Below are 12,939 nucleotides of genomic sequence, written 5' to 3' on the forward strand. Positions count from 1 at the left end.
GTGAATGAGCTGGTTAGCATGGGCTCCACTTCCTACTGCATGCTAGGGCTTCACACCAGCCTCACTCCCAAGATATGATTTCTGTTTCAATTCTCAGTTTCCCCATCTCAGCTTGTTAACAATGCTGCTTTTGACTGTCATCTCATCTGTTCACTTGCTTGTTGTTTGTCCCGCTGGTATAAAGCAGTGACTGGGATTCTAACCCAGGGCAGCAAGCATTCCCAACCTGAGGCTTTCCATCATAGGAGCCCCCTAAAGCTTAAAGTAGGCCTCTGAAATCTATATAACCTGTTGTCTTTAGTCCATTAAAAAATATAATTCTACATTGACTGTTCCAAATACCCAGTCACACACGATGCTTCCTGATTTCCCAGGGCCTCACAGATTAGAAGACAAAACACATAAAGCAGTTTTGCCTATGTCCTAAGTGATCATATGACTAAGCAACATGTCTATGCAATTGTAATACTCCTTGCTTACATTTGACTAGAATCCCAGAACAAGAAATATAATCCACTTTGTAAAATACTAGAAATGAACTACAATTCAAAATTAAAATGGAAAGATTGCTACAAAATTTAATGTATTTACTTAGGTTTCTCTGAAGCATAAACTGTGGTGTTAGAATCTTTCCTAAGTCCTGTGGTTTGGAAGACTCCCCCAGAGGCCTACCTATTACAGACTTGGCCCCTATTCTGCAGCACTATGAGAAGGAGGCAGACCCTTTAAGAGACAGAGCCTAGTGAAAGGAAGTTAGGTAATTGCAGATATGCCTTGGGGTGAGGAGTTAAACCAGCCTCCTCTGTCACATTCTCCCTGCTACTCTGTGCCACCCAGGCCCAAAGCAAGGGTTCTCAGTGACCACAATCTGAAGGCACAAGTCAAAGCACTTTCTTCCTCTTATATTGTCTCTCTGGAATATTTTGTCACGGTTATGGAAAGCTGACCTGAACACTAAGATCTCAATGAAGCAGAGAAAGGAAGCAAAATGATTTGTAATAGATGCACCATAATTTAAAGCAGGAGTCAGCATGCTTGTTCTTAAAAAGGCCAGGTAATAAACAACTTAGCCTTGTAGGTCATAAGCAGCCAAAAATAATATACAAACAGATGAGTGTGGCTATATGACAATAAAACCTTATAGATGAACATTGAAATTTGAGTTTAATGTAATTTTCACAGGCCATAAATTATTGTTCACTTTAATTCTTTCCAACTATTTCAAAATACAAAAGTCATTCTTATCTCACAGCCTGAGGAAACCCCTACAAATGGCCAAATCTGGTTTGCAGCTCTAATCATCTGCCTCGTGCTTTATATTTTTTAATTTTATATTTGGAGACAGAGTCTCCTGTATCATAGACTGGCCTTGAACTCCCTATGCAGCCAAGGCTGACTTTGAATTTCCTATATAACTGTGGCTGGCCTTGAACTTCTAATTCCCTCAAGTGATGAGATTATAGGTGTGCATCACCATGTTTAATTTATGTGGTACTGAGAATTAATACCAGAACTTCATGCATGCTCAACAAGCACTCTATAAACTGAGCTACATGCCTAGCCCCCAATTCCTGCCTTAGAAAACTGATTTCTCAAAGTTCAGTCCACAGTCCACCAACCATGCAGCATCTGTAAGAAATACAGAAGGAAGAATCAGTGGGGTGCCGCCCACATGTTCTACTTTAAGAGCACTGGTGTAAAGTCTACATAGACTCAGCGGTCAGACTGTGATCAATCTAGGTACTGTTCCTAGACAGAGAGATGACCTGGAAAAATCTGAGCCTCTCTGTGCCTCAATTTCCCCATATGCATTATCTCCCTCAAGCATCTTGTGAAAATGCACACTCATTCGAGCACACATACATCACTGAGAACAAGAGTTATTATCATTACAAAACTTAGGTGGTTTTCATACCCATCCTCTGAAACAAGCAATATATTTACTAAAATAGTAGAGAAAAAGGAGAAACTCATCCAGAATTACATGTCAGTCTTGAAAGAAAGGAAAGGTTCAAGTGGACAAAGGTATACAAAGTCCCCCAGGCCCCAGGTCATCACCACAAGATATGCTTCTAAAGACCGGCTCTCTCCCTAGCCCCCTTTTAGCTCATGAACTCTTCAATATCCCCTAAGAATACCGTCACACAGGAATCTCCAAGAATCTGTACCCCAATTTGTTCTTTAATTCCATGAAATTTATCTTCCATTAAGACGCATATTGTTTTTTACAGCTTCTCTTTCTAGTTATAGATTGTAAATTTTCCTTCTGCTGAGTCTGGGAGCTGACTGACTATTTTTCATTGTATTTGTAAGGCTCAGGGAAAAAGGGGGGAGACCATTCCTTTATTTGAGAATTCTGACATTTATTAGCATAATAAAACTCTCAAGATGAAATTGCAGTTTTCCAGACAGTAATTTCATTTGCAGGACAACTTACAAGGAATTTATTTGAAAGCCAGGTAAAACCTAAAATATATGAGACGTGCAGAAAGTGCAGGCCCCAAAGAAAATGAAATAAATGCGTTCGAGATGGAAAATTCAGCTGTTATCTCTCGCATATTAATTAGCAGTCGACAGGAACCACAGCCAGGATGTCAGGTTTTCAACCCATCCTGGACTCCTTTCAAAGCTGCTCTTAGAACTTTCCTCCAGTGTGGGGGAAATCATCTCGTGGAATCCCCTGACACAGCACTACTTGGCAGGAGGCTGCCACTGTGTGGTTGTGGATAGCAAGGTCTTTCATTTGGACAGAGGGACCCTATTTGTCACTTAATTGATCAGCCAGAAGAAACTAATGATGACCACACAAAAAATCCTCTTCCCAGTTACACAGAGGTTTAGTGAGATTCAGTGACCTGAACAACTTCACACGGCTGATACATAGCCAAGTCAGAACGAAAGTGGGTCTTCTGAGTAGAAATAACATAATTGGGATAGCACTTGGCTATGGTCTGAGAGTACCATAGAGTTCAGAAATCAGGGTCTCTCCACCATCACTTCATTTCATTCCTGCCATGGTGCAGGCTGACTGCAGGGAAGCTTTGGAATATGTATTTTATGATACATAAAATCATATTACTGAACAGATTGGGGCTGGTTATGGTGTCACACACACGTCATCCCATCACACAAGAGGCTAACATAGGAAGATCATGAATTCAGGACCAGACCTGAGCTACATAATAATTTCCAAGCCACTTGAGCTACCTGGGAAGACCCTGACTCAAGGCACAAAAAGTAAAATACATATTTGTATGGTAGGTACTTACTTTTGGTTCCCAAAAGGTAAAAACTAAGCAAAATAACTACTGGGCTCGGGGGTGGCATCCCAGAAGAACATCCCAGAGAGGTAAGAGGCAGAGAATGAGTGACAGCAGGGGTATCAGTGGACCTGGCTACTCTGTCTTGCATGACTGTCTTCTCAGAGACCACATCAAGAGCTGATTTCAGAACAGTCCCTCCAGGAGGATGAAGGAAGAAGACGTGATTGACCAACCTGAGCATTAACCCAAGGTTCACTGCAGCAACAGGGGGTAAATAAATGGTATCCTTTTTTGTTTGTTTGTTTTCACAAAAAGGGGGAGGTGAAGCCGGGCGGTGGTGGCGCACGTCTTTAATCCCAGCACTTGGGAGGCAGAGGCAGGTGGATCTTTGTGAGTTCGAAGCCAGCCTGGTCTATAGAGCGAGATCCAGGAAAGGCGCAAAGCTACACAGAGATACCCTGTCTCAAAAAATTAAAAAAAGGGGGAGTGGTTAAAAAAAAAAAGGACACAACCATAGTGGTACACACTTAAAATCCCAGCAGATGGGAATGGAGTCAGGAAGATTGGGAGTTCAACATAGTGAGTTTAGGGTCATGATGCATAACATGAGATCCTATCTCAAAAAAAAAACACAAGGGTGATGAAGGACAACTGGAGTAATTAGACTGAGATATTCTGAGTCCACTGATGAAGAAGCCTAGAAAATTTGGGCCAATGTGTCATAAAGATGCTATGATGTACTAAAAATGTTTCCTTACCCAAAAATTCAATCTCAATCTCATCAAGTCAAGAAAAATGAAACAGAGTCAATATAAAAATAACAGCAAGAAACAATAAGACAAATCTGGAACACAGGTTATTTTGCAGAACTGCCCAATTTATACAATAAATCATGGGCCCAGTAAAAGGAAAAGGGGTGTTATCTGAGACTTAAGAGAATACCAGATGCTACATGTAAGTCTTGCTCAAATTGTAAGAGAAGAAACTATAAAAGCGGCCTTCTGGTCCTGGCCCTTACTGAGGAAGTACTGGGAGTTGACAGTTGCTGGGAAAGATAGTCACTATTCTTTGAAGATGTGGCCCCTAGTAAGATTTCCATTGTGCAATGAAAGGCTACACCCATGTACATATGGGCAGCACTATTGCACTTCGTTATGTTTTATAAATACATGATGTTGGGAGCATACTGGGGTGAATACAGGGGGAGGATGGGGGAAGGGGGCAGTAAATATTATCAATTTATCAAGTTTTTATTCTACAGATGTATGAAATTCTGAAGAATAAAGAAGAACTGTTTAAAGGATAAATAAATAAGTGCCCCCTAAAAACCATGCATGGCCAAGTGTCATCGGCATATGTACAAGTGAGGCCGAAGAACACAGTGAATGAACAAAAGCCGAGTCAGTCACACACTGACTGCAGTGATAGGCATGGGGGTGGGTGATAGCACGAGTGGCCAAAGATGAGAGAAAAAGAAGAGCCGAGAGATTGAGTGGAGAATGATAGACACCTGATGCAACTCTCCAAGCAGGTGAAACACTCCTTGATGTTTGCAGAGTCCATCTGTCCTTTTGGTGCAATCCAAACTGTCACGTCTGCTATCTGCTTGTCTGTGGCCATAAGGGAACATGCATAAGGGATTATGCTTAAATTATATACCATTCTTGAGAGTTACTGAGTTATTGGGAGCTTACTCTCATTATATGAAGAACATGTTCAGATTAAGGAGACAGAAGAATTAGAGTGAAAACAGAGCTAACCCTTTAAATGAGAGCATCCTAGACAGCCAATGCCTCATCAAGTTTGGAAAACCCATCCTTGGATTTATAATCTATACCAGATCTTGTATATTCATTCACATGAAATCACTACCTCAAAATTACAAAACCGGAGCCAAGATATGAGATAGGTAGAAGTGATTTAACAAGGAAGATAGCACAGAGTCAGTCTCCTGTTCCGAGCTTAGAAACCTTAGGCAATTCTCATGATAGTATCAACAAGCTCATGAACACTAGGACAGATGCAAAATCTGTGTCTTCCATGTAAGTTAGTCACAAGCGTACTTGTGATCTCTGTGGCTTTATGATGTGGTATAGAAAATGATTTGCTAGAAACCATTGCACATTGGTGTTGGGCATTTTTTCAGACGAGCATTCACTCAACTAACAAACCTATATTAAATGTAAAGTTCGGCACTGGAATTGTTTTGGGTTAGTAAAACATAATCCATTCACTCTAGAAGTTTGGCTTAGAACAGCCATGACAGACAGGCTTCCAGGAGCATTGGTTATTTCAGGTTTCTGTCTTGAGCTTTGGAATGGGACCAGTCTCATAAATGTAGTCATATTTTGTAACATTCTGGAGATTCACTAATACCATTGTTCATCTGAAGAATGATGGATCTTCTAGAAGGCCATGAGGCTTTGAGTGGGGATATTCTTAAGCTCAGTTCAAGTTTGGGATATTCAAAGGAGTCCAAAGAGGAAGAGGAAAAACATCATTCAAACAACAGGTGATAGTCTGGTGGGCTATCCCTCTGTCCGCAGGGTTCCTGCAGCAACTCTCCCCCTGAAACAGTGATTATTTCCTCCTAAAGGGAAAAAAGAAGAAAGGAAATCCAATTAGGAGCAAGAAGAGATAAAAATATTCATGGGCAATCAGGTAGAGAACTAGAGACAGAAAGACTAAGGCCATGTGCATCTACCTTCCCTCACTCAACTTTCCAGAAATAAAAGGAGAAATCTTTTAAGAAGAAATGTATCAGTGCTATATAAGAAAATAAGAAGGAAGGCCACCAACAAGTAAAATTGTAAAATAACTGTTGAAAAAAAATAGATTGAGAAGAAATGCAAGCTGCAGACAGATTGGGGATACAACTCCAATAAATGTTTGCCCCCATTCTTGGTGAAACTGAGGAGACCCAAAGTACAGACATTTTCATACTCTTCAAAGAGCTACTCATTGTTGGCACTGGCCACTGGATTTGGAAAGCAGAAAATGTCTATTCACTGATAAACTTGAGATTGAAAGTTGGAAGACTGTCTCAGTCTTGAAGCATTTAAGGACCACCTCAATGATAACAGAAAAATGCCAAACTCAATAGTTCAACAGATTTCTAAGAAAATACCAAGCTTATGAAGGAAACAGAAGGAAGCTTTAAGAGATCTACATTATCTTTCTCAACAGAATAAGTCATCCATGAAACAAGAGTGGGCTGTTATAAGAAAAAAATGAGCATGCAATTGAAAAACATGGCTGTTTAAATTAAAAATATTTTCAGCCGAATAGATGTAACTGAAGAGCAATTTGGTAGGTACAGGAATTGTAATATCAAGAAAAAGATACCTAAAATAGAAAATGGACTGTGAATAAGAAAGGAGAATTTACAAGTGACTAACTGGCAGTAGCCATTAAGTATATGAAAAGACACCTCAGCATCAGTGGCCATGAAAAAGTGTAAACTGGACAAAAGTGAGCTATAGTGTCTGCCCATGTGATGGAAGAAACAGCCTCATATAGTTCTAGCAGGAACATGAATCGGTGCCATGTTTTTGGATGGCAAGCTGGCAGGTCTTCTTTAATTAAAATGTGCATACTTTTCTTTCCAGCAATTTCAGTTCAAGGAATTTATCCTGGAAAATGCTGCATATGTATCCATAGTGACAAAGTGACATATACATAGTACAGATGTCTCTGAAACACTGTTCATGATCATGAAACTGGAAGGTGGAGAGATGGGCACAAGAGGAGTATGAGTAATTATGCTGTACTCTATGCCCATACCAGAGAATCCATGGAGCATTTACAAGGTCTAGTATATATACTAATGTGGAAAAATCTGCCAGACATAATTTTGAGACAGGTTCTTATGAGTCACAGGCTAGCCTTAAACTCACTATGTAGCTGAAGATCACCTCGAATATTTTATCCTCCTTTCGCTCCCTCTTGAGTACTGAGATCACAGACTCACTTATACACACAGTTTATGCGATGTTGGGGATGAAACCCAGGGCTTTGTGCTACCCAAGCATTCTAATAACTTACCATCATTTCCAACCCCTCCTAACTGTACTTTACTAACAGACAGCCACCTACTGATGTTGTGATAATATTTTTTTCATCACTCTACACAGTGATACCTCATTGACATCTCACAGGGATGCCACTGAATCCACCCTACTGAAGAGGAAACTGAGCCACAAACGCCTGAATAGTAACCCAAAACCATGCATGATAATGAAGTTGGGGTTTAAACTTGACATTCAGATTCTGGGGACCATAAATTGGTGCCATAGGGTTGGAGGTTAATGAGTTATATGCTATGAAAATCACAAAACTACTATGCAGGCATGATGGCACTGGTAGAAGCAGATGTGTGAGTTTGAGGCTAAAATGGTATACAAAGCAAGTTCCAGGACAGCCTGTTATACAGAGAAACCCTGCCTCAAAAAAAAATCACAAAGCTCTTTTTTCATATGTGCATGAGTTTTGCTACTACTGTCTAGCAAATAACACATGGCTCATTAGTAATTCAAGGTAAAAGATGGAATTGGATGCTTGAAATGAATGAGGCTCACATATTAATGTAATCATGAACTAATGGTGTAATTAAAATTTAATTTATCAAAACTGACCACCAGACCTCCATGTGGGCATAGATGATATCTCTGTGTAGGGCTAGAAGTAAAATCATGGATCTCCAGAATTTGAATTTGGAATGAAGAAAGCCTTTCTGAGACATCTGGTCTGGCTTCCTGTGCAGAACCTGCCCTGAGAGCTGAGCATGGATACTGGTCTGTGAAGAGGGCCAAGATGCCTCCATAACATAGGGGTCACAGTGATTATGAGGGCATATATGCTTGATCCAGAACAGTGCTACCAGAATCCACATACTCCCTTCTTTCCTCCTTCCTGTGGCTGTTAGAAGATCCTTCCCAACACAAGTAGAAATCCACCCTGACCAAGTCTAGTTCCACAGTAGTACTCTGAGCCCAGGTATCTATGAATGAACAATTTTCTCTTCTGTCCTCTCTCTCTCTCTCTCTCTCTCTCTCTCTCTCTCTCTCTCTCTCTCTCTCTCTCTCTCTCTCTCTCTCTCTGTATTTGGTGTAGTGTTGTTGCTGCTGCTGCTTTGGTTGGTTGGTTGGTTAGGGAGTTTGTTGTTATTTAGAGCCATTTAACCCAAGCTTCCCTTGAACTGGTGATTCTCCTGCCTCAGCATCCACAGTGTTGGGATTACAAGTGTTTCCCAATATGCCTAGATAGATAGGTGATTTTCTATGTTTTTTTTTTATTCATAAGGCCAGGTGAGGAGGTATATCTCAAGGCCTGGTGTCTTCTGAGAACAGATAAAATTTTTAAAAAGCAATATACAATCCAAGAGATGCTATTACAGAAAAATCTAAGTACAAGCAATTCTGTGACACCTTCTACACTTGTGAAACTCATTAGATGTTAGACCTGGAGGTCTCATAACTATCTCAGAATCCCTCAGACATTCCATTCTTGTTGAGGAGGTACCACTATTTTGCAGTTATGACAACTGCCAACAACTGCATTAACACAAAAACTGCTTCTCACTATGCTATATGTGAGACATTTGCAAGGCAGCATCTTTCCTGATGTGGGTCAATGAGATGGGAGAAATGACAGAGTTCTGGACACAGGATCTCCATACTCAGTGGACAGTCACAGGATGCAGTTATGGATATAATCTTGTTTAAAGTCCACAAGATTTCAAATAAGCACTATGTGTATTCATATGCTTGATTTTATGCTTTGAATAGGCTCCCCAAAAGCATGTGTTCCAAACATAATTGCAATTTGACAGTTTTAAGGGACAGGACCCAGAAGAGGCAATCAGGTCAAAGGGTTCTGCCTCCACAAGGAGATCAAAGCCATTATCTCCGGAATGGGCTCCTTGTTATGAAGTGAGTGTGCTCTTGTGCATGTGTGTATAGGGGGATGCATATGTCTGCATGTGTATGTGAGAGTGATCTTGCCTGTGCACATAGGAAAGTGTGGAAGCCATAGGTCACTCTCCAACTTAAATTTTGAGACAGGGCCTCTCCTCTGAGCCTGGAACTTGCTGTTTTGGCTATACTGGCTGGTCAAGGAGCCCTCAGGATGTGCCTGTCTCTACCACCTCACTCTCACCCTAGCACTGGGGTACAAGTGTGTGCTGCCATGACTGGCTTCCACATGGGTGTCGGGGATTTGAGCTCAGGCCTCATGCTCACACAGCAAGGCCCTCCCTACTGAGCCATCTCCGTAGGTCCATATTTGGCCCCCTCTTGCTCTTGCCCATTCTCTTGTCTCTCTCCTCTCTCTCATTTGCTCTTCTACATTCTACCAGGAGATGGATGTAGCAAGAAAACCCTCTGTGAATGACAGTCCCTCCGTCTTGGACTTCTCCGATTCTGAAACTGTGAAAAAATGGGTTTCTTTTCCTTATAAATTTTTCAATATATTTTGCTCGGTTGTAATAGCAACAAAAGCAGCGGACACAGAATCTCAGCAAGACTAAGTGACCTGGCCAAGGTCACACATGTCCCAAGTGGAAAAGCAAGTTCAGACAGGAAAAGTGGTGACTCTATGGTGGAGATAAGTTTCTACAGCTACATGGATGCTTGCTGCACTCTAGCTAGCTTCAAAGCTGCCAGAATTCTGGGCAGCAGTTGTTCAGAGAAGTGAGACAAAGACAAGGACTTGGACAGAGAGCCAACTGTCAGTCCCTGTGCTGACAATAGGCACTCAAAGGAGAGAGGCCTGAGAGTGGGGTTACAGATGCACAGGGGTCAAACCATGAGGCATGAGGCAGAGGGGAAAGCATGGGCCCCAGACCCTGCCCTGGACCACCTCTGGTCTCTTCTACCTGGATGTGCCATAGTTCAGAGATTCTGCAGCCTTAGGCTTGTAGCCTGCCCCTGCTGCACTTGCACTGGGCTCTCTTCAGCCCAAGTTTCTGCCAATCCATCCATACCCTACTAACACTTCAAAGAGGGGTACCTTGTGAAAATCAATGAGATCTGTGAGGGTGGCATGGCGATTAGGATCCACTCCCAGAAAACTGTAGAAGTCCCCAGAGGCATCCACAAGGAAGTGCTTGAAGCCCCTCTGTAGGCGGTAGGACAGGGTGTAACCCCAGATCTTCTCACTGACCCGGACCAGAAATGCTCCCTCGGTCATACTCTCCAAAAGGTCTTCTGCATTCTCTCGGCTAATAATTCCTAATTAAAAAAAAAAAAAAGGAAAGTGAAAAAATTAAAAGGGCTTTATAGGTTCTGTTCCTCCTTCTACTCCACTGCCAAGTCATCTCCCACCCATTTCTCTCTGGATCAGTTCACAAGCCAACCATGCTGTCTGGGATACGGAAGGGAAGAGAAGGGCCTTAGGGGTTGGCTGGTTGCTGCCTGCTATGGCAGAAGTTTACTGACCCAGAACAATCAGCTGTGAGCCTGAGGATAGCATTCCTACAAGAACCAGAGTGGAGCATGCTCTCCTCCAAATTAAACCACACTAATTTGGATTAATTAGGTAAGCAAGGAATTACTAATGAGCTGGAATTATAGCACCTATTGATTACAAATACTAGAGAGTCTTACAGCCCAGAGTTAATGGCTAGCCAAAATGATGGAGAACCATGCTACAATGACCTGGTACAGTAGATGAAACCTGAATAGTGTTTTCTCTTAAGACAGGAGGGTCCAACCTTGTGACATTGAAGCACAACATTGTCCTCAAAAGAAGTTCACCCAGAAATAATGCACAATCATAATGTTTTGAGTATGTTTACAATTTTCTTCATAGCTGTCCTGGGGCACATGCAGCCCCTGTGCATGAAGGAAGCTCCCTCCGGATGCCTATGCACACTGAGCACAAGGTTTCTTAGTGGGACAAATAATGAAACTCCATCTCACACAAGGACAAGAACTTTCTAAGGTGCTTCAACCTATGCCATGTGGTACCAGCAGATTATGGAGGTCGTCTGGCCTTGGAATTACTTATGCATTGGCAGCACTCCAAAGAAATGCTTTCATAAAGATGCCTTCATCCAAGTGACTGGGAAAAGCCAAGTATTTGGTGGGTCAAATTCTGGAGATTAGGAAGATAGGAAGGGGAGAGGGAACCAGAAGAGGTAGATTTGTTCTTCAGCACCTCCCCACACCAAAGGATCCTCTGACAAACGATTCATTTCTCTGATGCTCTTTGATATTCATGTGATTATAACCCAGATCTACTCCACAGGTACATTATGGCTTCCAAATCCAATAAAACGTTCCAGATGTATTTAGTTGGTTAGTTGGTTTGGGTCCTGGTAATAGTCGTGGGTTTGGTGGGTCTTCTGCTGTTTTGGAAGAGTAATAAATTGAAACACAGCCCCCTCTGTATACCTACTTGCCTCCTTAACAAGAGTCATACCCTTTATGTTCCTTGTGCCTGAGGTAGGGCACACCTGTACCCTCATTGCCAATACCCCTTTTAAAGACAGTCAACATGCTGGGGGGCTACTGCCTACATCTTCTCAGAGGACTCATAACAAATGGCAACCAAGCTGGCTAGCTCTCCCAAATCAGGCAAAGTGGATAGTCAAGGAGATAGAGGAGGAGAAGGAAGGCCTCCTATCCACAGAACACCTAAAGAAAGTACAGTGTCCCATGCCAGAGCTGCACCATAGAGAGATTCCAAATAAGAAGCACAGAAGAATTGTTCTGTGATAGTTAGTTTTAATTTTCAACTTGACACAATGTAAAATCACCGAGACACTCTAGATCAGACTCGTGGGTGTGCATGTCTACGCAGAATTATCTTGAATTCCTTAACTGATGTGGGAAGACATAGTTGGTATTTTCTTTGGCTGCCAACCAGCTCCCAAATAAAGACATGGAGACTTATTATTAATTATGGATGCTTGGTCTTAGCTTAGGCTTGTCCCACTAGCTCTTTTAATTTAATTTAACCTGTTTCAATTCATCAACATTTTGTCTTAGGGCTTTTTATCTTTCTTTCACTCTTATGTTCAACTTTCCTGCTTCCTCTATGTCTGTCTTTCTGGCCCATAGCATCTCTTTATTCTCTTCCTTTTCTATCTTCTCCTGAGCCTAAATTCTTCCTTCTACTTACTCTTCTTGCCCAGAAGTCCACCTATACCTCCTCCCTCGTGATTGGCCATTTAGCTTATTAGACCAATCAGGTGCCTTAGGCAGGTAAGGTAAAACAGCAATACATCTTTACATAATTAAACAAATATATCACACCTTTTCATAGTTAAACAAATATTCCATAACATAAACAAATGCAATACATCTTTACATTGTTAAAAAATGCAACACAATTTTGCACAGTTAAACATATATTCTGCAACAGAAAGACCCAGCAGAAAAGTGGGCCACATAAAAATAGAGTATATACAGTAATACTGAACTGTATAAAATTAGAGAAACCTAACTCAGCACTAAACATACACACTTTCACTTATTTTCTGCTCTTGACTGTAGATGTGATATAACCAGCAGCTTCAAGCTCCTGGCCCTGATTTACCATAGTGATAGACTGTAACCTAGAACTGTAAACCAAATAACTCTTTATCCCCTAAATTGCTTCTTGTCCAGACATTCTGTTACAGCAACAGAAATGTTGCTAAAATAAGATTGTGCATCAGTTAGGGCCTTCCTAT

General features: G+C 41.5%; 1 protein-coding gene across 3 annotated transcripts in view; it reads right to left on the reverse strand.

Moving 5' to 3' along the window:
• Nucleotides 1-5,364: 5,364 nt before the first annotated feature.
• The window catches only part of Sh2d4b (SH2 domain containing 4B), a 90,754-nt gene continuing 83,179 nt past the window's right edge, over nt 5,365-12,939 (reverse strand). For 2 of the 3 annotated variants that reach the window (XM_052734376.1, XM_052734375.1), the window contains exons 7-8: nt 10,272-10,492; nt 5,365-5,853 (exon numbers count right to left, since the gene is read on the reverse strand). In XM_052734376.1, the coding sequence (XP_052590336.1) occupies nt 5,761-5,853; nt 10,272-10,492 (314 nt within the window). In that variant the 3' untranslated portion in view covers nt 5,365-5,760. The remainder of the gene's footprint in view (nt 5,854-10,271; nt 10,493-12,939) is intronic. The other variant, XM_052734377.1, reaches the window with a different exon arrangement.

This window comes from Peromyscus californicus, unplaced genomic scaffold (assembly GCF_007827085.1).
Source record: "Peromyscus californicus insignis strain IS unplaced genomic scaffold, ASM782708v3 Scaffold_12__1_contigs__length_115047231, whole genome shotgun sequence".
Taxonomy (NCBI): Eukaryota; Metazoa; Chordata; class Mammalia; order Rodentia; family Cricetidae; genus Peromyscus; species Peromyscus californicus.